Here is a 25888-nt window from a genome sequence, read left to right as displayed (position 1 = left end):
GCCGTAGTCACACAGCAAATCAGCAGCAAAGGTAGCAGTCTAAATGAGCCCTGGTGGGGCCCTACTTGGAAAAGAGGAAGTACCCATGTTCTCGAAGAGTGAGTCAAGAAACCCAGGGTGGTGGTGATAGTAGTAGGAGGCTTGGCTCTGGGGCCCAGACGACAGGGTGTAGGGATCTGACCTTGGTGGGAGAGATGGGCACAGTTGGGGGCTGGTATGGGCCTTGTGGGCCCTGCAGATACCGTCTCTGTCCTTGTCTCCCTTTGGCATTTTCTCATCATCTAACCAGGGTTCCTGTACAAGAGGAGGTAGGGCTGGGTTAGGGGTTGGAGAGCTTCACCTTAGTACGTTGGAGCTGGCGACCCCTGGGTATAGTACAGGGAGAGCTGCTATCCTTCCTAAGTAGCAGCCTTATTCTCTCATTTCCCTCTCCCCCTTCCAGCTCCACCTCCCAGGGAATGGGCTGTGAGGTGGCAGCATGGAAGAATGGAGGGTATACACCCTGGCCCTGGGATATGGGGTTTTTTGGGGCATAGACCAGAGCAGTCTTAGGCTAACTGTGCTTTCATTTTTCTTTACATGGGGCAGGTCTATATTGCCCAGTCCCAGGGGAGGACCTTGACTTTCATCATCAGCTTCTCTGGCATCTTCCCCGCCCCAGCAACTGCAGCAGAGACAGCAATACACACATTCTGACTCACAGACACCCCATATACCCACATACTCAATATATACTCACACACATACACATTCATAGACACACACACATGTATTCCCAAATAGATCTGCATGCACTCAAACATACACAGGTCCCATAGGAACTCCCCCTTCTCCTTTTCACACAGACATACAACTCAGGAAGCCTCCTAGGTGTACTCAAAGACACACAGAGACCCCCCCATACCCCTCCACAGAAATTCCCCTGACAAAGTTTCTTCAGAACGTTCAGACGCTGCTCATTTGACAGTTGAAGCCCAGGGAATGCAGCGGCTTGTTGAAGACCACCGGGACAGAGACAGAGCTGGGGCTAGAGAACCAGGCTGAGTCCCAGTCCAGGGCTCTCAGTCCACTGCACTGCCTCTCACACTGTTAACAGACCACACAGTCACTTCCTCACCATCTAGGACAGAAGCGGACATCTAAAAAGACAGGCCCGCACAGAGACAGACGCACACCCTGACAGCCGCAGGCACACACGCATCCTATCAAGTGCTCCCTGCACACAGGCAGCCATAGCATTCTCCTAAGCTTGCTCCCTTGAAGGTTCTTACTGGGAAGAAGGATTTGAAATCTTGGGCTGGAGTGAGATGGGAATGGGGCATTCGAGGCTAGTATTACCTCCTGCTTCTAGCCTGGGACAGAGGCCAACGAACAGAAGCATTTGTGTGTGTGAGTGTGTGTATATGTGTGTGTGTGGGGGGGGGAGGGGGTTGGCAGGGAGATACATTGGTTAGGGTCAGGTGAGGACAGATCATACCATCCCAACCATCCCAAACTCTGGCCTGTCTCTAAGGCCTCTTACCCTCAACTCAGAGAATAAGGAAAGAAGGAAGGAAGGAAGGAAGGAAGGAAGGAAGGAAGGAAGGAAAGAAGGGAGGGAGGGGTGAATGGGGCAAAGAGGAAGAAGTAGGCAGTGATCCGATAGGTGGGGGACAATATTCCACTGGGCAACTTTGCCAGGCTTCCCATCTGGAGATGAGGGGAGAAATGCAAATAGGTACATGGCCAACAGGGGCTGCTGGAGGGGCTCCGAGGTGCTAGGCCTTGCCCCCACTCCACTGGGCCTTTCTACCTCAGAGTCTGTTTCCTTACTGGGCTGGGGGTTCATGGCTTGGGGTGGGGCCAAGCCCCTGGCTTTGTGATCCCTCCCACTCATTACTGTTGGCCTCCCTGCTGTCCAGTCCCCCACTCTCCCACTGGACTGTAGCTTTGGGAGAGCAAAAAGGTGCTGGGCAAAGTCCCCCAAGTAACTGGACAAACAGCCCCTTCCCCTCCTCAGTTTCTGGGGTAGAGAGAGACCCGGTTTTGGTTTCTCCGGCTCCATGAACACACAGAGGTACACGTCCTACCATAGGAGGAAGCAATGACTTTTACGAGGTTGGCGGCTGTAGGGGACGCGGGGCCGGGGGGCTGGCAGAAGAGCTGGGGAGGGGTCTGCCCCTGCCCTGTCTAACCTGGCCCCCAGTGGCCCGGCTCCATTGGCTGCGGCGGCCCCACCCACTACTGAATGTGGCAGGCAGTGGAGGACGTGGCCTGGCAGCACATGCAAGTGGGGTTCACGGACTTGGGGGGAATGAGGTCCAGGTCCTCGTCGTCGGGGATCTCATCTAACCGGTAGCCATCCTTCAGCAGCTGGATGTTCAAATCTTGGTTGATCTGCTGTAGACAAAGGGGAGGGAGGTCAGGCTCCAGGGACCCAGGGGCACCAACCACCAGGCCTTCCCCAGATCTGTCCCCTCCCAGGTCTCTCCAGAAACCCCTGGCTTCACCCCTAATTCAGTTCTGGCCTCACTTTCTTTACAGGCACTTCCTTGTGAGGCTCTGCCCCATGACAGACCCCACCCCATCCTACAGGTAACTTCCCACCTCAGGGCCTGTCTCTCTGAGGGCCCTGCTCCTACTTGAGGCACATCCCCGTACGGTGTCATCTGTTTTTCACGTTGCATTCTATGTAAGTGACAATCCTGGGTTCAAGTCCCACCCTAATCCCAGGAGCCCCTAGGTTGAGGCCAGGGTTTAACAGCCTCACCTTTATTCAGCCCTGCCCCATTTAGGACCCACCCCCACAGCGGCTCTGCCTCGCTTGGCCCATAGCACCGCTCAGGTGTGATTTGGCATTGGCCCATCCCTGCTTGGAGGGGTGTGTCCAGGGCAGGAAGGGTGGGGCCTCACCTCAGCAGAGGAGTAGCCAGAAGAGGAGTATCTGGACATGTCAAAGTCATCATCGCTGGCCATGGAGAAAAGGAGACAGAGGGAAGTGATTCCTGGAAATTAAATAGAAAACTCCCTGCACCACCCCCTGACCCCCACCAGTCAATACCCCACCCTTCTCCCACACTTCCAAATAAACAGCTCAATCTAAATGAAAACTGCTTGCTGTACCAATGGAGTTTTAAGACAGGTTCCTTAGCCCCACCTTTCTAAATAAATTGCCACCCTAACCTCTTTCTGAGTAGAGATGCTATTCCTTTTTCCCCACCCCTCCCCCTTTTTATCTAGGCTCAAATCACCCTGGCTTGTTGAGTTTTCCCAAAGTCCAGGTCTAGCCAGGTGTGTTCCCAGCAGTAGGGCTGCTCCCTTGCAGGAGGCAAGGTATTAAGCATTGAATCAGTGCCCATTCTCAGGGCAGCCATTGGATCAGTTGTCCCAGAATAGCAATAGATTGTACCAGTCCCATTTTCCTCTCTCTACTCTTCCCCACCTCCGGGTAAAAATTCCAGTCCCTGGAGGCTTCATCCTTGGAGAGTTCCTGGCTGTCTGAGGAATATCTCAATTCTGACACTATAACAGGTATGGCCTGTACAGTCCACCTGTATGCTCGCACAGGTTCCTGTGGCTTGCCCAGCTGCCCCAACATCCCCGTACACACCTGTCAGTGTCAAGGGCTACCAGTGGCTTCTCGTCTGGGCTCTGGTCAAGCGAGGAATAGCCTTTATTGGGAACGACCAGCCTGGGTGGAGAATTTGGGGGATTGGATTGGCAACAGGAGCACACAAGTCTGGTGAGGAATTGGGTTGGGCCCCACCCCACCACTTCCCTTCCCCTCCTCCCTCCCGCTTGGATTCTGTTGAGATTCTCTGCTCTCAGAGAGGAGCTAGGCCTGAGGAAGGAGGGAAGAGGGGAAGGCTCAGGACCAGCATCAGGACAGATGCTGACTGGCAGGGTCCAGGTGGGGTGTATGTGTGGGGGTGTCTACCTTGTCCGGGCCATGACAGTGTTCTTCTTGGGTTGTTGGATTACAGGGCTACCCATACTTCCATTCTTCAGGGAGCCCTTCCGGGCCAGCTCCCGTTGCTTCTCTGCAGGGGAATATGGGAAGGAAGCTGTGTCCTGCCCCCAGGACCACCCTACCTTACTGCTCAGGGCAGCCTAGGCTGGGCCTCCATTGGGAAACTCTTTGCTTCTGTAGGAACTGTGGAGGGGTCCTAATTCCAGGCTCTGCTGCTTGGTGGAAACAGTACTTGGCCCTGCACAACCTGAGACAGATAGTGAGGGGCAACAGGAAAGCTGACCCCTGTCTTCCAGGAGCTGTACTCCCATGTGGAGCAGTTAGTGTGTGCTTGATGCCAGAGAAAGGTTAGAGAGGGAGAGATGGAGCAGAAGGATGGGGCCGTCAGGGCTTCCTACAGATGACATCTTGAATTGGAGAGAGCAGGGCATCCTAGGAAGGAGGGATAGTGTATACAGAAATGCATTTAGAAGTGAGCATAGTAATTGTGGATCTGGATGGGATGGAGGGTGAAGATGGAGGACAGGTTGAAAAAGTAAGATACATTTATTCAGTCATTTGTTTATTAACAACATCTATGTCACCAATCCCAGGACCTGTGCTAAGGGGCTAGGGACTCCCTCTGATGACAAACTCAGGGCATGACCTTGAATGCCAGATAGAGGGGTTTGGGATTAATGTGGGAGGAAAAGGAGCCACCAAGGGTTATGGAGTAGGAGAGGCAGAATGGGGCCGGCAGGGTCAGGGGCATGAGGCTGGGGGAGCCCAGGCCCTCTGGCTATACTTCTGACTCTCTGCTAGCCTCTGGAGTTCTCTGAGGCTCCAGAGCCCACCAGATTCGTGGGGCTGGCTACCAGGTGACCTACTGTCTGGTGTGTGGTGTGGCACTGTTACCAGGAACCAGTAATCTGCCAGGCCCTGGAAGAGGCCTGTCTACCCTTCCTACTCATCTCAAGTAGAGCTTAGATGTGGGGAAAGGGACTGTTGGGTGGAGAGGGATGCTAGGGGAAAGTACTCATAAAATAACCACAGCTCCGGAGAGGAAGGATGGGTGGGCATTTCCGGCAACCGTGACTCTGGACTTTCCTCTGACCGCCCTGTCTCTGACTCTCTCATTTCCAGGTTGCTGACCCTCTTTACTTTGCCACTGCTCATCTGGCTCCTTCAGTTTTTCCCCAGCCTCTTTTCAGCAGGCAGCAGCTACCATTCCCGCTCCAAGCCTCTAGGGGGTGCAATCTGCCTTAAAATTCCTGGAGGTGGTGGTGGTGATTTTTCCCCTTAGTGCTACTGGGCAAGGTTTTGAATTTTAATGAGGAGTTCGGTGGTAATGTAACGGAAAAGGAAAAAATTGTTATTTTAAAAGCATGTTTGAAAGTGAAAAAATGCAAAGAATAAACTGGCAAAACCAAACTACAGTCTACTATGCAACTACTTAAAAGAATGAAATCATTCTCTATATACTGGCATTGGAAGAAGTTCCAAGACATTAAGTGGAAAACAAAAACAAAAGAAGTTTCAGAAAATGTGTACAGTATGTTACCACTTATGCTAAATACAACAAAAAGTAAAAGTCGGCCTGGCGGGTGTGGCTCAGTGGTTAGGCATCGACCTATGAACCAGGACATCATGGGTGGATTCCCAGTCAGAGCATATTCCGTCCCCAGTGGGGGGTGTGATTCTCTTTCATCATTCTATTTTTTTTTTTTTAAAAAGTAAAAAACAAAAATTTGGAATGATTATCTTGGGAGAAGATGTGATAGGGAGAATAAAAGAAGTTATACTTGTTAGGACACTTGTATTGTTAAATTAAACAGTAATATACAAAATTCGCTGTACTTTGAGTCTGATATCTTTGGAAGAGGAACAAATTCCACTGAGAGAGCTTCTCTCTTGTTTAGAAAAACAGCCTGAGGGGTTCTCTAGCTGTGGTCTGGAAGGAGAAAAGCAAGGTAAAAAAACAACCTTTTTTCAAAAAAATAACAGAACAGAACTCTGTGAAAAGGGAGTCCTGGCAGCTGCAGCGGGAGAAGGGTTAGGATAGAAGGTTCAGGCTCTTAGGGCTGCTGAGGGGCCCACTGTTCAGTGGGCAGCTGGAGCCTGAGGAGACGGGGTGGCAGAGGCGTTTGAAGGCTAGTGATCACCTGTATGTGATTGTAAACTCTCCTGCATGTACTATGTTGCAACTTCTCTTCACAAACCAAGTTTTTAATAAAGCCTATTATATGAAGCAGCCTCGGTCCCTGAAGAGACAGGGGCAGTGTTGGGCCCAGGGTGAAGTGAGCACAGCACCTGCTGGAGCTATGGGCAGTGGGTGGGAGCCAAGTGACTTCAAAGAGCAGGCTGTAGAGTCAACTGACTTCAGAATGGACATGAGAAAAACCCCAAGGGGAAGGTGACCCTGGAAAGGGGGAGAGAGATTTGAGTTTACTAAAAAACACTAAGAAAAAGCTCCCTGAAACTGGAGCCCACTAGGCCCTGAGATGTCCAGATGGGCTGAGGATGGAATGGGGAGAGGGGCTCAGCTTCTAGGCTTTGGAATCCTCATTCTTTCTAACCCTCAGACATAGCAAGTGCCACCCACCTCGAAGGCAGCTTCGCAGCCCGGTTCAGGGCTGAATGGGACCGCCCCGCCTTTAACCCTGCCCCTCTCCCCTGGAACAACTGGAGCCATCTTGGCCTCAGAGACGCCTCCTAGAGTTTTGGGTCCTGCAGAGCACTGTAACGTCTCTCTTTGCCTTGCAAGAAATAAGGTACCTGGCAGTGACAGTGACTTGGTGGCTTGAGTCTTGGAACCATCTGGCCCTAGGTGGTTTAATTCGTGGCACCATGTTGCAGACCCAGCCCAGAGCACCTGGTCCATTCCCCGCATCTCTCTCACCCCCCAGACCCACTCACCCAGCTTTACTTGGAGCGGGGATGGTTTGTAATTCATGGCTACTGACTCACCCTCCCGGGCATCACAGTCTCCGTCTGAGATGGAGGCGGCGGCTGGGTCCTGGCAGGGAGAAAGCAGAGAGACAGGAAGTTTAAGGAAGTGAACACAGGAGGCTGCTGCTCTCAGCCCTGAAGCTGGCCTTCCCACCTGACCCCTGGACCTCTGAGAGCATCTGCCCCTGACAGCAGGCAGGAGATTCAGGGAGGGAGAGGCAGACCCATCTACCTTGAGAGGAAGATCCTGAACTGGGTAGAAGAGCCAAGGATCCCGGCCTCACTTACACTCATCTGGATGCCTATCTTCTCAGTCCTGGGTCATCTGGCCTCCTGTAGAAGGCCCACTGCAATTCTTGAAGCCCACAGGATCTCCTTCTCCAACCTCCCATACTACTTGCTTGCTCCCCAGGGCCCTTCCCATGTACTTGTTTGGAAAGGTCTTTCTAGGTTCCTGTGAGTTTAAGTCTGCATTAAGGTCAGAGTAGCTGCTCCCTACGACAGGCCTTCACACCCCCTCCCCCCTCCATTTCCTCTAGCACTAGACAGGTCCCTTCACAGGATCCAGAGAACTGACTGGCCAACCAGGCCATACAAAAAAGAGTTCTCACGAGAACTTTACAGATGAGTCCTAAAGAATGTCTTCTCGAAAGCCTAAAAGGTTGGCTGTGTATGGTAGGTGAGAAGACAAACACTGACAAATCAGCTGGTGGTGAGTTAGTCCTGTGCTGCTTGCTCATTAATCTAGCCTCACTCTTCCCTCGAAAACACCACAAACCTCTGCTACAGGATCCAGGGCCCTGGCCAACCCTGCCTCAGTCAGTTGGAAGGTCATTCACATTCTCCATGAGACACTGATGACCTATTGATACTGCCATCCAAGGTATCTGCCTAGAACAGTGATGGCGAACCTTTCGAGCTCAGCATGTCAGCATTTTGAAAAACCCTAACTTAACTCTGGTGCCGTGCCACATATAGAAGTTTTTTGATGTTTACAACCATAGTAAAACAAAGATGTATATTTTTGATATTTATTTTATACTAGAGGCCCGGTGCACAAAAATTTGTGCACTGGTGGTGGGGGGTGAGGATGGGGCATGGTGTCCCTCAGCCCCACTTGTGCCCTCTCACAGTCTGGGACCCCTCGGGAGATAATCACCTGTGGCTTAGGCCCGCTCCCCGGGTGGCAGATGGCAGGCCCGATCCCTAGGTGCCTGCCCCACCTCCCTGGGTCGCGCACAGGGCAGGGCCAATCAGGGGGTTGGGGCGCTGCCCCCAGTCGTGCACAGGGCAGGGTCGATTGGGGGGTTGGGGCCCCGCCCCGGTCACACACAGGGCAGGACCATTCCTGGGGTTGGGGCGTGGCCCCTGTCGCTCAAAGGGCAGGGTGGATCCGGGGGGTGGGGACTCTCCCGGGTCACACGCGGGACACCTGGGTAGGCCGGCAGATTGCTGCTGCCCTGCCCGGCCGCCCCAGGTCCGGTTGCACATGTGACCTCCTCGCCCAGGATCACAGATAGCAGGCCCAGATGGCGCGGCAGGGAAGGTGAAGGCACTATCCTGCCCTGCCTGCAGACAGGCTGGGCCCCCTCGGGAGATAATCACCTGTGGCTTAGGCCCGCTCCCCGGGTGGCAGATGGCAGGCCCGATCCCTAGGTGCCTGCCCCACCTCCCTGGGTCGCGCACAGGGCAGGGCCAATCAGGGGGTTGGGGCGCTGCCCCCAGTCGTGCACAGGGCAGGGTCGATTGGGGGGTTGGGGCCCCGCCCTGGTCACACACAGGGCAGGGCCATTCCTGGGGTTGGGGCATGGCCCCTGTCGCGAAAAGGGCAGGGTGGATCCGGGGGTTGGGGACTCTCCCGGGTCACACACGGGACACCTGGGTAGGCGGGCAGATTGCTGCTGCCCTGCCCGGCCGCCCCAGGTCCAGTTGCACATGTGACCTCCCCACCCAGGATCACAGATAGCAGGCCCAGATGGCGGCAGGGAAGGTGGGATGGCACTGTCCTGCCCTGCTTACATTATGCAAATTAGCCACCATCTTTGTTGGTACTTATTACCTTGTTTGTCTATTATTAGATAGGATAATGCCATTTAACAAAGAAAAATCAATCCCCCAAAAATGAGTTCACGTGTCACCTCTGACATGTGTGTCACAGGTTCGCCATCACTGGCCTAGAACTACAGAGTCTGAGGACTGCAGAGTGGATCCAAGGCTGTGCCTGTTCTGTCTCTGGTGATGCAGAGAGCAGACAGAGAGGCAGGAAGAATGCTGCAGGACTGGCCCCACAGTGTCAGGCCCAGAGATCTGAGTGGCTACGGGTGTACCATTAATAATGCAGATTTTTTCAATAGCTGGAGTTACACATATGTTGATATATATGTGATTTTATACGTATGCTATTTTGTTGTATTGACAACAAGCTTCAAAACTTCACATGTCAAATTTTCTGAAGATGTTAATATCATAGGTACCGGTTAAAAATGTGGATTGACCCTTTACCGGTTAAAAATGTGGAATTTGCCGAAACCGGTTTGGCTCAGTGGATAGAGCGTCGGCCTGCGGACTGAAGGGTCCCGGGTTCGATTCCGGTCAAGGGCATGTACCTGGGTTGCGGGCACATCCCCAATGGGGGATGTGCAGGAGCCGGCTGATCGATGTTTCTCTCTCATCGATGTTTCTGACTATCTCTCTCCCTTCCTCTCTGTAAAAAATCAATAAAATATATTTAAAAAAATGTGGAATTTGTAATCAAAGAAAACATGATAATTTCAAGAGAAACATCAAAAGTGCTTTATTCAAAGTAATGTTCCTCCCCTAGCTACACATTTCCCCCATTTGTGAAAACAGTCAAAAGTGGATCTTTTCTTGTTTTGAGGCAGACCATTCAGAGACCCAATTTTCCATTTCTTCATACGTTTTGAAGTGTTCAGAAAATATGTGTGCCATCGATGGGACCAAATGGTAATTTGAAGGAGCAAGGTCTGGTGAATACAGAGGGTGGTATAATACTTCCCAGGCAAGATCTTTTAACGTGTCTCTAACTGGTTTTGAAGTGTGTGATGGTGTGTCATCATGAAGCAAAATTACTTTGCCGTGTCTTCTGGCACATTCTCATCATTTTATCATCAAAGTGTGGTTCAAGTTGATTATTTGTTGTCAGTAGCGATCAGTATTAACGGTTTCTCCTGGTTTTAGAAGCTCATAATACCACACCTTCCTGATCCCACCAAATGTAGAGCATTGTCTTCTTTCTGAAGCTATTTGGCCTCACAGTCGATGTTGATGGATAACCTGGATCAACCCATGATTTTGTGCATTTGGGATTCTCAAAATAAATCCACTTTTCATCGCCAGTCACAATTTGATGCAAAAAAGACTTTCTTTCGTGCTGTTGAAGCAACATTTTACTGATGACTTTTCGGTTTTTCATTTGTGTTTCGTTCAGTTGATGTGACACCCATTTTCCTTCCTTTAAAATCTTTCCCATTGCTTGTAAATGATCGGAAATTGTTTGCGGAGCAACGTTTAGTCTTTCTGCAAGTTGTTTTTGAGTTTGACATGCATATTCATCCAATAATGCTTGTGATTGTTGTGGTTCAACTTTTTCAGTTGACCTGGATGTTCTTTGTCTTTCACATGGAAATCATCACTTTTAAAGTGTTTAAACCAGCGTTCACAAGTATCTTGAGATGGAGCATGTTCACCATAAGCTTCCCGAAGTATTTAAATATATAAAATAAATATCAAAAATATAAATCTTTGTTTTACTATGGTTGCAAATATCAAAAATTTTCTATATGTGACACGGCACCAGAGTTAAGTTAGGGTTTTTCAAGATGCTGACACACTGAGCTCAAAATGTTCGCCATCACTGTTCTATTCACTAAACCAAACCGGTTAGGGTTAAAGCATTTAAACCAGCGTTCACAAGTATCTTGAGATGGAGCATGTTCACCATAAGCTTCCCAAAGTATACGATAACTTTCAGCAGCACTTTTCTTCAAAATAATGAATTAAAATTTCCCGCAAATGCTTTTTGGCACGAAATTCGACATTTTTAGGTATAAAAATAACAAAATAATGAATTAAAATTTCCTGCAAATGCTTTTTGGCATTAAATTCAACATTGTTAGGTATAAAAATATCAGAAAATTTGACATATGAAGTTTTGAAGCTTGTTGTCAATACAACAAAATAGCATGCATGTCTAATCACATATATATATCAACATATGGGTAACTCCACCTATTGAAAAAATCCGCATTATTAACCGGTACTCATTATGGTAGCTTTTGTTCCCTTTAGAATGAGGCAGTGGAAATGAAAACATGCTTGTCACCAAGGGGAAAGGGAAAGTCTAGAATATTTGGGAGGGAAATCCTGACCTTATCTGTGTTCCTTAAAGACACCTAGAGCACAAGGTCCTGCATGGGCTGTGTTTGCAAGTTCCTGAGGGCAGAACCTGGGCTTCTGTCCTCTGCTCTGACCCCCAACCCTTAGCTGTGGTTGAGGTGGACCTGGCAGGAGGCTCTGTGCTGGAAAGGTTGTGTGCCGCAGTGGCTGCATCTCAAGCAACTTCCCAGGCCACAAACCTTTCCAATCCTTATCCGTTGCCTCCCTGGCTCAGCTCCTCCTTGGGAGACTTCTCACTGACAGCACCTGTTCCCTAAGCCTTGGAGAAGCAGGCTCTCATGGCCCTTACATGCCTCTCTGCAGCCAAAACATCCTGGCAGTGGCTACCGGTAGGAAACATGGAGACCTGACAGTTTGGGCTCTGGCTTTCCCTTCAGGCCACAGGGAGGACTCACTCCCAAAGCAACCTGAGGAGGCTTCTCAAAGGTGTCTGTGGGACCCTACCAGGGAAGCATTGACACCTTTACAAGGTCCTAGTCACATTACTTTTTCTGTAGCATTTGTCACACATCCCACATCCATTTGGAAGTAGTTTCCTTCACTGGCCTTCAGGACACTCATTTCTCTCTCATCCCACAGTCCTGTGCTTCCTCTGCAGAGTCCTGACCTCAGTCCTCCTCCTATCTCTCTGGGGAACCTGGATATCTCCTACAGCTTGGATTAACATGTTTACACTGATGACTTCCAAATCTATAGCCTTCCAATCATGCATCTTCTCCATAACCCTCCACCCCATCCATCCCATGAGAGTGTTAAGCCTCACTGTCATTTCCCTGGGCTGACTTTTAAAGCACAAGCCCTTGGGCATTTGGGGCTAATTTTTTCCTCCCCAGTACAGATAAGTTCATCAATTTCTTCTCTCAGACTGGAGGTACTTGGCAGCAATGATAACATTGCAGGAAGGATGGGGCCTGTCTGGGGGCTGGGAAGCTATTGAGCAACTCTGGTCACAAGGACCCACATGTGGTCCTCCAGGACACTGGGCGGGTCCTGGTGCCATTTGATCCCTGAGTGAAAATGCCAGTCCCTTTTGGTCATAAGCCAGGGTGCAAAGCCCTAGACCAAGAGGCCACATGCAAAGCCCACCAGGCAGCATCTCCCAGTCACTGTCCAAGATGGAAGGCCATCTGAGTGACAAGAACAAAGATCTTGGGCACTGTGCCTGCAAACGCAAGCTTTTTTTGTGGGCTTCCTGTATGTCTTTCCTGAGAGATGTAGCCAATGCACTATGATCATCACATGGAAATGTAATCAGGGAGATTAAATGTGAAATATTCATGAATATAAGTATCAGAGAGGAACCCAGGCAGAAGGAAGCATCTGGCTCCAAGAAGTCAGGGAGAATTTAAAATGTCCCCAAGGACATCTGACAGGAGTTAGATCCGGGAACTAGAGTGGGGATTAGCAAGATTATTAATAAACACTCAGCAGAGACAGACATTGAAATTCATCTCTAATAGCAACCCATGTTTCTGCAACCCTTCAAATTCTCCACCAACTATAGAAATGATTAATAGCCCTGTCTTACTGTTTCTGGAACAGGATATATATAGGCTAATGGCCAGTGCAGAGCCAATATAACTACAGGAAGGCAAAAGTGCCAGAAGAATTCTTAGACTTAGTCCAGTCCAGTGATTTTCATTAAACTATGTTCCCTAACCCTGTGCACTGGAACGGGCTGAGTGCAAGAAGGGACCAATAGGAGGTGGTTTGACTTCTCTTAAACCAGAGTAGATCTACTTTTATTTCATTTACATATCAGCCTTTCCACAGGATTTTAGTTGGAGAAAGGGTTCTGTTGCTTAAAAAAAAAATTTGCCCTGACTGGTTTGGCTCAGTGGATAGAGCCTGGGCCTGTGGACTGAAAGGTTCTGGGTTCGATTCTGGTCAAGGGCATGTACCTTGGTTGCTGGCACATTTCCAGTGGGAGGTGTGCAAGATGCAGCTGATCAATGTCTCTCTTTCATTGATGTTTCTAACTCTCTATCCCTCTCCCGTCTCTCTGTAAAAAATCAATAAAATGTATTTAAAAAAAAGTTAAAACCCACTGATTTAATCCAATCTAGTTTTTAAAAAATATTTTATTATAGAAATTTATTAAACTTACACAAAAGTAGAGAAAACAATACTGCAGAGTGAGATCTTGGTCAACTATCCTTAGCTTCAACAAATATCAACTTAACCAATTCTTCTTATAAATCCCAGCTCCTCCATTTACTAGCTGTGTGATCTGGGTGTCAGTTTCCTCATCTTTAAAATGGTGCTAATACTAATGCCTATGCCAAAGGTTCTTGTGAGGCTAACATGAGTTAATATATGCAAGCGCTTAGAATAGCACTCAGTATAGTACACACCGAGCACTCTCTCTATGCTGGCCCACACAATCCTGGACAGTGTGCCCTGGGAGTGACTTGCCCACAGCTGCAGCCCTGGCATCACATAGGTTGGGGCCTGGCTTATGCAGGAAGGTATCTGTGGAAAGGTGTTCTCTCCACAGGGTGAGGAGGGGTCTGACTCAGGGGGCATGCTGACTCCTTTCTCTCCTTACTCCACTATGCTGTAATTGCCTCTCACTTATTTAACAATGGCAGGCCCAGAGCTCATAAACATTAAATAGAAAATAGGCCCATTCTTAAGGAGCGCCCAGTAATTATCAATAAAGGCAACAGGAGCCATAGAAAAGTAGAGGAAAGTAACAAAGAGAAAACTTCGCAGAGGAAGCCACTTTAATAGTTCTCAAAACATCAGTTCACCAGTTAGCTTAAGAGGAAGGAGAAAGGACATTCAGGAAACATCTGCAAAGGCTCTGAAGCATAGAACTAACATTGCATATTCACAGGAAAGTCAGTATTTCGTTATAGTTGAAACCTAGAGGTATGACGAAAAGTGGCAGGAAATAAAGTCATGGTGTCAGGAGGGCTCAGATGGTAGGAAAAGATGGGCCTTGACTTTGTTCTTTACTCAGAATATAATGGGAAACCAACAAAGCCTTAAACAGGAAAGTAACATGATCAGAATTGAGATGTAGAAGGATCCTCTAATAGCCATGCAGAAGATGGATGGCAGGGGGATGAGACTGGAGGTAAGCATAATTAGGAAACTATTGCAACAGTGCTAACAAAAGATGGCAGGGACTTGCACTGAGCAGAAGCAGAAGATAAAAGGACAGAAAAGAGGATGTTAAGGAGAGTAAAATTGGTGGATTTTCAAGATAAAAGGTAGAAAGAGGAGTCCAGACATTCCTAGTTTTCTGCCTGGAGTAATTGGGAAAAGGATACTAATTAGTAAGACAGACAATGAAGGGGAAGGCACAGCTACTCTGCCAGGAAAAATCAGATGAATTCAGTTTGGGACATGTTGAGTTTTTTTAAAAAAAATTTTTGTTACTGGGAATTGAACTGTGTGACCTCCTGGTTCATACGTCCATGCTCAACCCTTGAGCCACATGGGCTGAGCTATTTTTCCATTGATTTTTAGAGAGGGTGGAAGGGAGAGAGACAAAGAGAGTGCGAAACATCAATGTGATAGAGACACATTGATTGGTTGCCTTCATACATGCCCCCAACCAGGGCTGGATTGAGTCTGCAACTGAGGGACATGCTCGTGACTGGAATCAAACCCAGGGCCCTTCAGTCCACAGGCCGATGCTCTTTTCACTGAACCAAACTGGCTAGGACTGGAACATGTTGATTTCTAAAGTGTCTTTTGTTCTCTCTCTCTCTCCCTCCCAATTCAATTTAAAAAACATATCCTCAGGTGAGGATTTTTTTTAAAAGTGTCTTCTGGACATCAGCATTTGAAATTTGGTCTCTCAGGAAAGAGATATGGGCTGCTGGTGATGGAAGCCACAAAGGAGAACAAGCCACCTCAGAGAGACTGAGGAGAGTGATTAAAGACAAGAATCAAGGATGGGACACGGGGGAATATCCAACTTTAGGGAATGAGTGCAAGAAGGAGACTGAGTAGAAGCAGAAAGATGAGATGTGGGAAAATAGCTAGGAAACCAGTTAAGTAGAGTTTCAAGGTGGAAGAAATTGACAGTGTCAAATAAACAGATGGACCTATAAGATAAAGACAACATTTAGAAATAAGAAAGTCATAGATGGCCTCAGCAAGCACAGTTTTAATTAAAGGGTAGGAACAGAGTCCAGATTACAGGGGATTTACGAGGAAATGGGAGATAAAGAAGTAGAAATGGAACACAGGCTATTCTTTCAAGGAGCCAGACTGAGAAGTGAAGAAATGAGAACGAATAACAGCCAGAGAAGGTTTTGGAGCTGAAGGATTTCTTTGGAGCTATGGAACACCACTGTGCTGGGCTGAGTGGGTAGAAAAGATGTTTGATGAGAAATGATCTTTGGAGAGTCAAGAGGAGATGGATCAGAGGAGGAAGGCTCTTCACTGAAATGGAAGGGAGGTGAAGATGGCGGAGGGTGGGGAGGTGGGGGGGTGGTTGCAGATAATATGGAGGCGGAAAGATGGGTGGGTAGAAGGCTAAGGAGTCCATTCTTAAAGCCTAGTTAGGTAAAGGAAGGAGTTGAATACTACAGGGATGGAAAAAGAGGGATACTTGGTGGCTGGCCAGGAATGGAAGATCAGACTGGCTGGGCTCCCAGCTACAAATACTCATCTTTCACCCACCCTTGATCTTCCACCGGATGAAAGATGCTCTCCGTGGTGCTGAACAATTCTGCCTTTGTTTTGTGGAGTGCCCATGAATGATTCAGTGTAGAGACATGACTCAATTTTTTTTTGTTTTTTATTTATTTATTTATTTATTATTGATTAAGATATTACATATGTGTCCCTGTCCCCACATCACCCTCCACGCCCCCTCCCCCCCCGTTGTCCGTGAGACATGACTCAATTTTAGCTTTCCCACAGGAAAGGCAACCTCTGTCCTAGCCTCCAAGCACTAATTCTCAGGATGATGGAAACTGAAATGGATTTAAAATGAGGTATGAAGAGGCAGAGCAATTGCACAAACATCATCTAAACTTTCTTTGCTGAATACACATGACTTTTCCTCTAGTTTTAGGAGCAGAGGCAGTTCTGAGTTGTGAAATGCTGGAAGGCTACTTCTAGAATAGAGTCATGTTTATAGCCTGTTCAGTTCCCCTGGGCACAAGCAGGAAGTAGGACAGACTTAGAGCATAACCAGGGCCAGGAAGACAGATAGTGCTGATAAGGAACCAGAAAAGCAGGTAAGACCAGGAGCTCAGAACACTCTTTGACAGGTGAGCACAGCATGATATTGGCATCAAAGACTGACTCTGTTTCTGTCACAGTTTGTCCAGAGGTCAGCTCAGAAACTACCCATGCTGTGGTTCCCCTGTTCAGGGTTATGTCACTCTCCCAAAATATCTTTTGGCAGTGGATAGGGATAAGCATATTTAGATATCATATTTTAGAGAGATATACAATGCCTTTATGTCCAATGTCCATGGCTGGGCAGAATCTTTTTTAAAAAAATATATTTTATTGATTTTTTTACAGAGAGGAAGAGAGAGGGATAGAGAGTTAGAAACATCGATGAGAGAGAAACATCGATCGGCTGCCTCCTGCACACTCCCCACTGGGGATGTGCCCGCAGCCAAGGTACATGCCCTTGACTGGAATCGAACCTGGGACCCTTCAGTCCGCAGGCCAACATTCTATCCACTGAGCCAAACTGGTCAGGGCTGGGCAGAATCTTAATCTCCTGTCCAAGAATATTCAGTAGCAATGTAGGCATTGGTTAGACCTCTTTACTTTCCAATGAAGATGGCTGTTCATTCAGCCTCTAAGTTGGCATTCCCATCTGTCTCTGACTCCACACCTCAACATGAGAATCATTTGGACAATGATAGCTTTTACTCTGTAATATGACCTGAAGTCCTGAGTCCCATTTTCTGAGTCTAACTGTTGGGCAACTCCCACTATTATTTTCCCACCTCCCCTTCACCACCAAGCTTTAGTATTTTTGTGGTGACTGTTGTTATTGGGATAACTAACATGGAGGAAGGTGCTGCTCACCCCAGGTCTACTAACCATCAACTCTAGACACAGCAAGTTTAATAGATCTATTATAAAGTAATACATGCTAAAACTTTAAAAAAGTCACTTTTAGTTTCACCACCTTGACATACCTCTGTTAATGTTTTAGTGTATTTGAGTCTTGTGTGTGTACTCTAGGGTTTCCCTTCTCTAGGAGCTAGTGGTGGGCCTCATGGTCACAGAGGTGGACCTCCAGGTACCATGTTGGTTCTATGTGGTCCCACCCCAGTTTGGACTAGGTGGAGCCAATCAGTCTCCAGACTGGGTTTTAGGCTCTGGTTCTAGAGCTTGCCCTACCCTTCCAAGGTTTGCCTACAAGCCTGACCTTAGACACTATGAGAAACCTGTGTCTTTATAGTTGGTCTCCTTTGTTGCTTAAACTATCTTGAGTTGGATTTTGTTCCAGTAACTAGAGAGTATCAACTAATACATGTACACAGAACAACATTTAAAAAATATACCACACTCTATCTTATATTATGTATTTTTAAAAATTAGTATTAGAAAATAATTAACTCTCTATAATTTTGTAAGCATCAGTTTAATGGCTGTATAATATCCATAGAGGGGATATACAATAACTTTTTAACCATTCACTTATTTGGGATATTCAGGTTGTTTGCAAATTTCACTATAAGAAATAATGCTACACTGAAACATATTACATACACACACACACACACACACACACACACACATTTAGGATCATTTCCTACATCAAGTAGAATTACTAAGTAAAAAACATGAGCATTTTTAAGATTCTTGATACATATTGCCAAAGGATTATTCCCAAAGGATTATTCCCATTTATAATGCCTTGAATCATGTCTGAGAGCTACAGCTGGTTTTTAATATTTTACTTTTGACTATTTGTCAGCGAATTTCAGGTCATCACATCTATCCATCATTTTCCAAGAGAGCTCTGCTCTAATCCTTATTTACCTGGTTCCCTCTGGGGAATCTTCTTTCAAAGGATATAACTTCCTCTGAGCATCACCTGCCAGACAAAATACTCCTGACTGGAGGCTACTGATTAAAAACAAAAGGCGAGAAGACTTTGCTGCACTGAAGCTTGGGAATGGCTCCAAATGGAGCACCAGTGCTGCCTGGTAGCTGGTTATTGTGCTTCAGCTGGCACTTGGCCTATGCCAGCACATCAGCCGTAGGAGCTGTAATTGCTAGGAGGCAAACTTCACAGAGTGAGCCTCCCTTGCTTTCAGCCTTGGCATGGGAGAATTAGCCAAAATGGCTCTGGAGTTATTCCAGTGGGAGTGTCAGCTCCTACTCCCTTTCCCATTATTTATTTTTGAAAAAAAAAAAGCTATTCAGAAACACAGGATAATCAAATATATGAAGCTAGTACTAGGATGTCAAAGAACTGGATTCATTTTTGAAATGGGGAGACGAGATACCAGTGAGTTTTTAAAAAGGAGATTTAGAATCCTGTTCTGCCTTCTTCATGGGTAGGACTGCTTTTCTAGATTGATGTTCTGCTATTCATTCCTGTTCCCACTACAGGGAATCCCTATAACCAAGAAGCCTTCGTTTGGGATATAGGACACATACTTCAATTCAGGAATACCCACTGTAGCAGCTGTGGCTTGAAGGAAGCCTGTGCATAAAGGCCTAGGAGACAAGTCTTATGACCCAGGTGGCAGGAGCCAGAGCAAGAAACTGAGAAACCTTGGTTCCTCGGAGAGGCCTGGCTTGACCTCACCCCTCCATTCCCACCCTTAAGCTCATCTCCTGAGCCAGATGCTGAGGAGGCCCCTGCCTTACCTTAGACCAGCTATAGACATAGGTGTTGGCCTCGACAGTCCTGTGACTTAAAAGGGTTTTGAGCCCCACATCCTGCCGCTCAGCCCCCTCCTCCCATTTCAGCCTCTTTAGGAAAAGACCATCTCACTTAATGGACAAAGGGATGAAGGTATAAACTTCTTTTTTTTTTTTTTGTCTTGTTAATTCTCCCCCAAGGATATTTTTCCATTGATCTTTTAGAGAGAGTGGAAGAGACAGGGAAACACAGAGAGAAACATCGATGGGAGAGAAACACATCGATTGGTTGCCTCCTGCACTTGCTCCAATCAGGGCCCAGGGCAGGGAGGAGCCTGCAACCAAGGGATGTGCCCTTGACCAGAATCAAACCTGGGACCCTTTGGTCCATAGGCCAACACTCTATCCATTGACCCAAACGACTAGGTAAACTTTTAAAAAAATAAATCAACAATGGTTAAAATGGTAATTTTTATTTTGTGTATATTTTACCACAATAAAAAAATAAAAGAAAAAAAGATTGATTGGCAGGTCCTGAAGGAAGAGAAAATGGTGTGAGGGTGAGTGGTGGGGAGAAAGCAGTCCATTTTCCTCTTTTTAATTCAGGTTCAGCTAACACAGATTTCGGGGATGAGGGCTTTCATAGGAGAGGGGAAATGATCCTAAAATCAAGGGGGCTGGAGGGTCTGGGAAATTCTGGGTTGAGTTTCTGGAGGCCTTTTACTCAGTAGGGCCCAGAGGAGGGGAAGAAGGAACCAGATGTTTAGGGCTAACAGAGCTTTAGGGAGCACTGTCCAGAGGACCTTTCCATTTCCTTCCAAGATGTGGAATCCATTTTCCTAAGGTAAGAAAGGAGACATAGGGCACTGAGGAGAGATGCTACGCAGAAATCAATAAAGGGCCCTTGGCTGGAGAGTCCTGGAGACTGGTGCCCAGCCCTGTGCAAGGCACTGAGTTGAAGCAGGAGAAATGTCAGTAGACACTGATGTTTCATCTGGGCTAGACTGACTTATAGATCCTCATCTAGATCTTGGTCCCACATTTCACCAGAGAATTTTGGTAATTTTGATTACTCCCGGAACTATGCCTGGTCTGCCCTGGTTCATTAATCTTTTAGATTCCTTGATTTCCCAAGAAAGCAAAGTAATAGTCAGGCAGTCTATGGGATGCTTTTGCAGAGCTGCCATCTCTGATCCCTTTCCTTTGGCCTTGGAAGAGTAAAGAGCTACTTGTCTTCAATGAACCATGGACTTGGAGGGCTGGTATTGAACAGCTTCTCCCCTGTGGCATTTCCTGCTCCTGCTCCTCCTCTCCTTTTCAGCCTGTTCTAACTTTCTAACCTCCATTATGCCTGGCAAGCCCCACTTTTTGCTCACAAAGACAGCTCTAAAGCTCAGTTCTCTGGCCAGAGCAGCTTCCTATTCTTCCCTTTTTGTCATCCTAATAATTAAACATTGGTGAGCTTGCCACGTGTTAAAAACGCTTGATATTCATGAATACCAATAAGGGACAGGCAGGGCACAATGTATTTTGGGGAGAGAAAAACATCAAGACCTGATTCTTGCCAAGGAGACTTCAGTCTAAAGGTGGGAGCTGATAAGCACACAAACTAGCATATTTAAGGCGGAGAAAGGAGCGTGAGAGGCAGGAAGGCATGAAGGGTGATCAGGCCTGGGCAGAAGCCTGGTTAAACCAGAATGTGGGCATTAGGTAACTGGGTACTTTGGCAAGAGGATTTAGAGCAATGACTGGCTCGGCTCTGGGGCTCGGACTCTACTTTTCCTACTTTTAGTTGCTGCTGCTGCTGCTACAACCCCTTCTCTGCCATAGGGTGGGCTGAGTACAACAGGGGCTTTCCTTTCCACGGAGATACACAAACAGGCCTCCCCCAGAGAAGGGTTAAGAGGCTCTAGGTGGGTGGCTGGGAAGTGTTTTTATTGGGAAGGCAAATAGGGATTCAGTCCTACCATGTTTAACAGAGAGATGTGTGGCTCTGTTGAAACAAATTCTCACTGTATCCAACTAAACCTAGGGCCGGCAATCACTGTCACTAGGGCCTGCTTTGCTCAGCAGGGAAGTCAATATTAAGGGCGCCCGGAAGCTCAGTCCAAAAGTAAAAGAGTTTGGAGAGGGTTAACCAAGAGGTCAGTTTGTGAGGGTGTGTGTTTGTGTGTGTGTGTGTGTGTGTGCAGGGGGGGGGAGGGGGGGGATAGGGGACAGGAGTAGCCAGTTGGTGGTGGAAGAGTAGGGGGAAGGGAGATTCTAGCCTAGCACAAGCTCAAGGCAAGTTTTTACCCATGAAGCTATGTATCTCTCCAAGCATACTCATCTGTTAAGCTAGATGGGGTCCCTAAGTCCTGGGGTCCCTGACTCAGGGTGATAGAGAGCCTTTCCCTGCACCTGTCACTTTCTGTCTGGTGCAGTGACACTGACTGGCTAACTCAAGGGTACAACCTCATTCCTGAGGAATCCATAGGAAGAGGCCCTGGAACAACCAATAACCAACACCCACCCAAAAAGCCCCCCTACTGCTCAGCAGCCCACACCTCTGAGGAATACCGCCTTTGCTCTGACTACATCCCCACATAGGTCATCCCCACCTAGGCTGCCTTCCCTTCTAGACAGCTGACACATCTTCCCAGCATGCATCACTCCACACCTGCTAAGCCTATCTATGTATCTCTAGGATAGTGCTTTTTAAACATTAATGTGCATAAAGTCACCTGGGGATATTGTTTAAATGCAGATTTTGATTCGGTAAGCCTGGAGTGGAGCCTGAGTATCTGCATTTCATAGGAGCTCCCAGGTGAGACCAATGCTCTTAGCACAGGGACCACACTTTGAATGGCAGGGCTCTAGGCCAGCCTCTACAATCACACCATCCCAGACAAGTCCCTCAAAGACCTCTCTTCCCCAACCTTAACTTGGGTATATCCTTACTGTGAAAAGAGGACATGGTTTTGTAGGGGAGGAGGTAGGAAGACCACACAAAGCTCATGTTGGGGAGGCAGCTCGGCTAAGAGCTCTGGCTGGGCCCAGGAAGGGAGTAGTTCAAAACAACTTAGCCCCAGTGTGATTCTTCTAGAATTTATCAAATCATTTAGATAATATTGCTTGCTTGAATACCTGCTATATGTACAGCTATGGTACTGGGTGCTTTATATATATTTTCTTATTCAATCCTCCTAAAAGACCAAGTAAGGTAAATGTCATTTCCATTTTAAAAGTGAAGAACCAGGTTGTATAAAGTAATATATTCAAAGTCACACCTTGAAGGTAGTAACACTGGGATTTGAATCTAATTTGCTCATCTCTTATACCCTCCTCAGAGACATCAAATAAAGTCATGAGCTTAATAGCATATCAGAACTACACAACTATAGAACTGTTGTTTTGTTAAGCAGGTACTTGAAGGCTGCTACTAGTCTAATTATGCTTCAGTGCTCAACACACACATGCAGCTCCTCTTTAGAAAATGGCATGGATGCTTTCTGTTCACCAACTTTCTGCTCAAAGAATTCTCCATAGGAAGGAAATATTGAAGCCACTGAAGTAATCAATAACTCAAGAAGGCAAGAGGGAGAGGGAGAGGAAGAGGGAGAGGGAGAGGGAGAGGGAGAGGGAGAGAGAGAGAGAGAGAGAGAGAGAGAGAGAGAGAGCAGTACAAGAAAAGGAGAGATAAAAAGTCTCAGCCACCAAAATCCAGTTCTGGTCTCACATTTTAGGGGCACTTATATTTTAGGCACTATAATGGGTGGTGTGGATACAAAGGTAATATGATCTCTGTCCATGAAGAGCTCATAGACCAGTGATTAGGGCAAATGAATAAGCAGATAATTTTAATAATATGCCAAGTGCTAGAACAGAGGTTTGTAAGTACACAGGACAGAAACACCTATCCTACCCTGGGAAATTAGGGAAGACTTTTTCAAAGATAGCTGAGGCATGAAGGATGCGTAGAAGATAGAAGTGAACCGGATGAAGAAGAAAGGAATAGGGAGGAAAAAGGAAAGAAATGAGGAGGAAGACATGCATGACTATATGGCAGGCAAAGGGAATAGCTCAATTTTGCTGGAATGGTAGGGGGTAAAGTGGCAAGGTGATGAGACTAGAACAGGAGGAAGGCTTAATATCATGAAAGGCTTTATAAGTCATGTTTGAGGCTTTGGACTTTAACTGGAAATAATGGGGAGCTATTGAAGGATTTTCAGCCCATTGTCAGATATTTTTTCATTGTCAGTTTTTTATAGACAGATCACTCTGGGAGCCATGTGGAGAGAATGGGAAGGCATGATTAACCTGTAGGCAGGAGACCAAATAAGAGGCATTGCAAGAGGTGATAAAAGTTTAAAAAAATCAGTCAGTGGACTTGGAAAAAGGGGAAGTCACACTGCCAGCCCTCAGTGGCTGATTAGATCTGGGTTTGAGGGTAAAGACCCAGGCAAAGATGATTCCCAGGTTTCCTCCTGGCTCAGGCGACTGGGTGAATTGTGATGCCACCAAACGAGAGAGAGAAAAAGGCGTAAGAACAAGTTCTAATGATTTTGTTTTGTGCAGGGGTATGTGTACGTCTATAGATATGAAGGGTCAGAGGAAAGAACTCCTGGAGGAGCACTTACATGATGGGAGAAACTAGAGGATGGTTGAGTATAGGGCAGTGATGGCGAACCTATGACATGCGTGTCAAAGGTGACACGTGAACTCATTTTTTGGGTTGATTTTTCTTTGTTAAAGGGCATTTAAATATATAAAATAAATATCAAAAATAAAAATCTTTGTTTTACTATGGTTGCAAATACCATAAAATTTCTATATGTGACACGGCACCAGAGTTAAGTTAGGGTTTTTCAAAATGCTGACACGCCGAGCTCAAAAGGTTCGCCATCACTGGCATAGGAGAAAGAACCAACAGAGAAGGACCAGATGTGTGAAGACAAGTAAGAGAACTCAAGACACACTGTTCTCCAGTTTGCTGAGGTTTCAGCAAGAATTTTATTTTGTTCTTAAGAGTTATGGGTCTGGTCCTTGGGAAGCTTGAGACTCTCCACAGAGAGAAGCCATTCAGTAGAGAAGTCCAGCCATGGTCCAGAGATCATGGCAGGTCTGCTATTTCTTAAAAGGTGTGGGCAAGCCCTAGCTGGTTTGGCTCAGTGGATAGAGCATTGGCCTATGGACTGAAGTGTCCCAGGTGACCAGGGCCTGGCCAACCTTGAAATGACAGCAAGAAGAGAGGTGAGTAATTGCCTCAAATTCTGGCTGCATCAGAGTCCCCTGACTTAGCCATGGATCATCCACCCCAGACAATGGCAAAAAAGCAGCAAAGAACCTGGGCTTCTAATTTTTGGGGCAGAAGGTCTGCACAGACCTAGCAGGAGCAGCCTGGGAATCCAGGACAGAGTAGAGCAGGCTGCATTGAGATTTTTCTAGAACCCTGAATACCTATTCCACCAACTATGACTATCCAGCAAAGGCTCAACCTGGGAATCTATACTCCAAGTGATTATGATTATGTGATGATTATGATATTTCACTTTAAAAACCTTCAATAATATTTTTCTGTAAAAACAAAGTAAAACTGAAGAAACACTTGACTTCATTATGAATCCACCCCTCAGGTACAGTAATGGAGTCAGTAACTGCATTATTCCACTGTGAGAAAAGTTAAGAACCATGCAGTTAAAATTGTTTCTCTTCTGTCTCCTGCATCCAAACACTGGAACCTACAGATGAGCAGGCAGGACACTGAGGTATATTAAAGCCAGGTTTGCATTAGGGCAGAGGACTGGAATCCTCAATGAGGTCAGACTGACTGCTCCCAAAATCTTGACCTTGCGGGCTTACTGCTTTTTTAAAACATGTCTTGGGGATGGAGAGACTGTGTTTGGCTATTTACAAAAATAGGTCTGAAAATGCTGCCGGAGTTGAATGTTTTATGCCATTTGATGCACCTGAAACAAGCCCATTTATTTTATTTTATTATTTTTTAAATTTTGCTGTGAAAGGATGCTCGTTTTGTAGGGTTAAATCTTGGTTACAATTAGAAAGAAAACTTCAAAAGTTCCTGGGTTTCCTGGCAGGGGAACAATGCTTTCTCTTCACCCCACAGCCTTGTAGCAGTCAGAAGGTTAGTTACAAGGCCTCACATCTGGGCTTCAAAGAAGCACAGAATAACCATTTCCAGGCATATTTTGGCTTTTATATGAACACCTAATTTCACAGGAAGTAGAAACCTGCCTATTCACATGATAACTCCCACTTTCCCCTCCTATTCCCTCCTATCTTTCACTTCAGTGAACACCTGAGCGTTGGAGCCTCAGTGATTTTAGCTTATTCCAGTGTTTAGGAGAGTAATTTTCAACTTCTTGTTCATCTAGGTAGGACTTAGACCAGTTCTTTCTCTACAGACAGGAGAGAACTGATGGTCTATGGAAAGAACCTGAAAATCCATGGGTCCCAGTCTACAGTCAACCCTGGGCTGCTCTGGATTCTGAAAGAATTTTGCCACCCCCTCCCCTCCCTGGCCTGGCTCCAGGCAGCTGCAGATTGTCTGGATCGAGCTGCTTCGACACACTGATGTTATCGGACTCACAGTGCCTGGAGCATGCAGATAGGAATAGGCAATGGCGCCGTCTCACCGGACGCAGTAATGTAATTTAGTTTCTGAAATCCAAGCATAAAATCTTGAAAGCTGACATTTTTTATCTACCTCAGGAGGGGTGTGATGGTTTGGAATTCCCAGTGGAACCATCTAAATAGGGAAGTGGCTTATATCATGTATTAATAAAC

The 25888-nt window shown here is 46.8% G+C and overlaps 1 protein-coding gene across 5 annotated transcripts in view; it reads right to left on the bottom strand.

The window, feature by feature from the left end:
* Positions 1 to 269: 269 nt before the first annotated feature.
* Positions 270 to 25888, bottom strand: part of FAM219A (family with sequence similarity 219 member A) — a 49789-nt gene continuing 24170 nt past the window's right edge. For 2 of the 5 annotated variants that reach the window (XM_006758560.1, XM_006758564.1), the window contains 5 exons: positions 6845 to 6944; positions 3917 to 4019; positions 3590 to 3670; positions 2893 to 2947; positions 270 to 2379 (listed from right to left, as the gene is read on the bottom strand). In XM_006758560.1, coding sequence (XP_006758623.1) covers positions 2221 to 2379; positions 2893 to 2947; positions 3590 to 3670; positions 3917 to 4019; positions 6845 to 6944 — 498 coding nt within the window. In that variant the 3' untranslated portion in view covers positions 270 to 2220. The remainder of the gene's footprint in view (positions 2380 to 2892; positions 2948 to 3589; positions 3671 to 3916; positions 4020 to 6844; positions 6945 to 25888) is intronic. The other 3 variants (XM_006758561.1, XM_006758562.1, XM_006758563.1) reach the window with 3 other exon arrangements.

The sequence above is a fragment of the Myotis davidii genome, unplaced genomic scaffold, assembly GCF_000327345.1.
Source record: "Myotis davidii unplaced genomic scaffold, ASM32734v1 scaffold534, whole genome shotgun sequence".
NCBI lineage: Eukaryota > Metazoa > Chordata > Mammalia > Chiroptera > Vespertilionidae > Myotis > Myotis davidii.
Note: the sequence above shows the minus strand (reverse complement) of the source record. Positions and strands in the feature narration are given on the sequence as shown.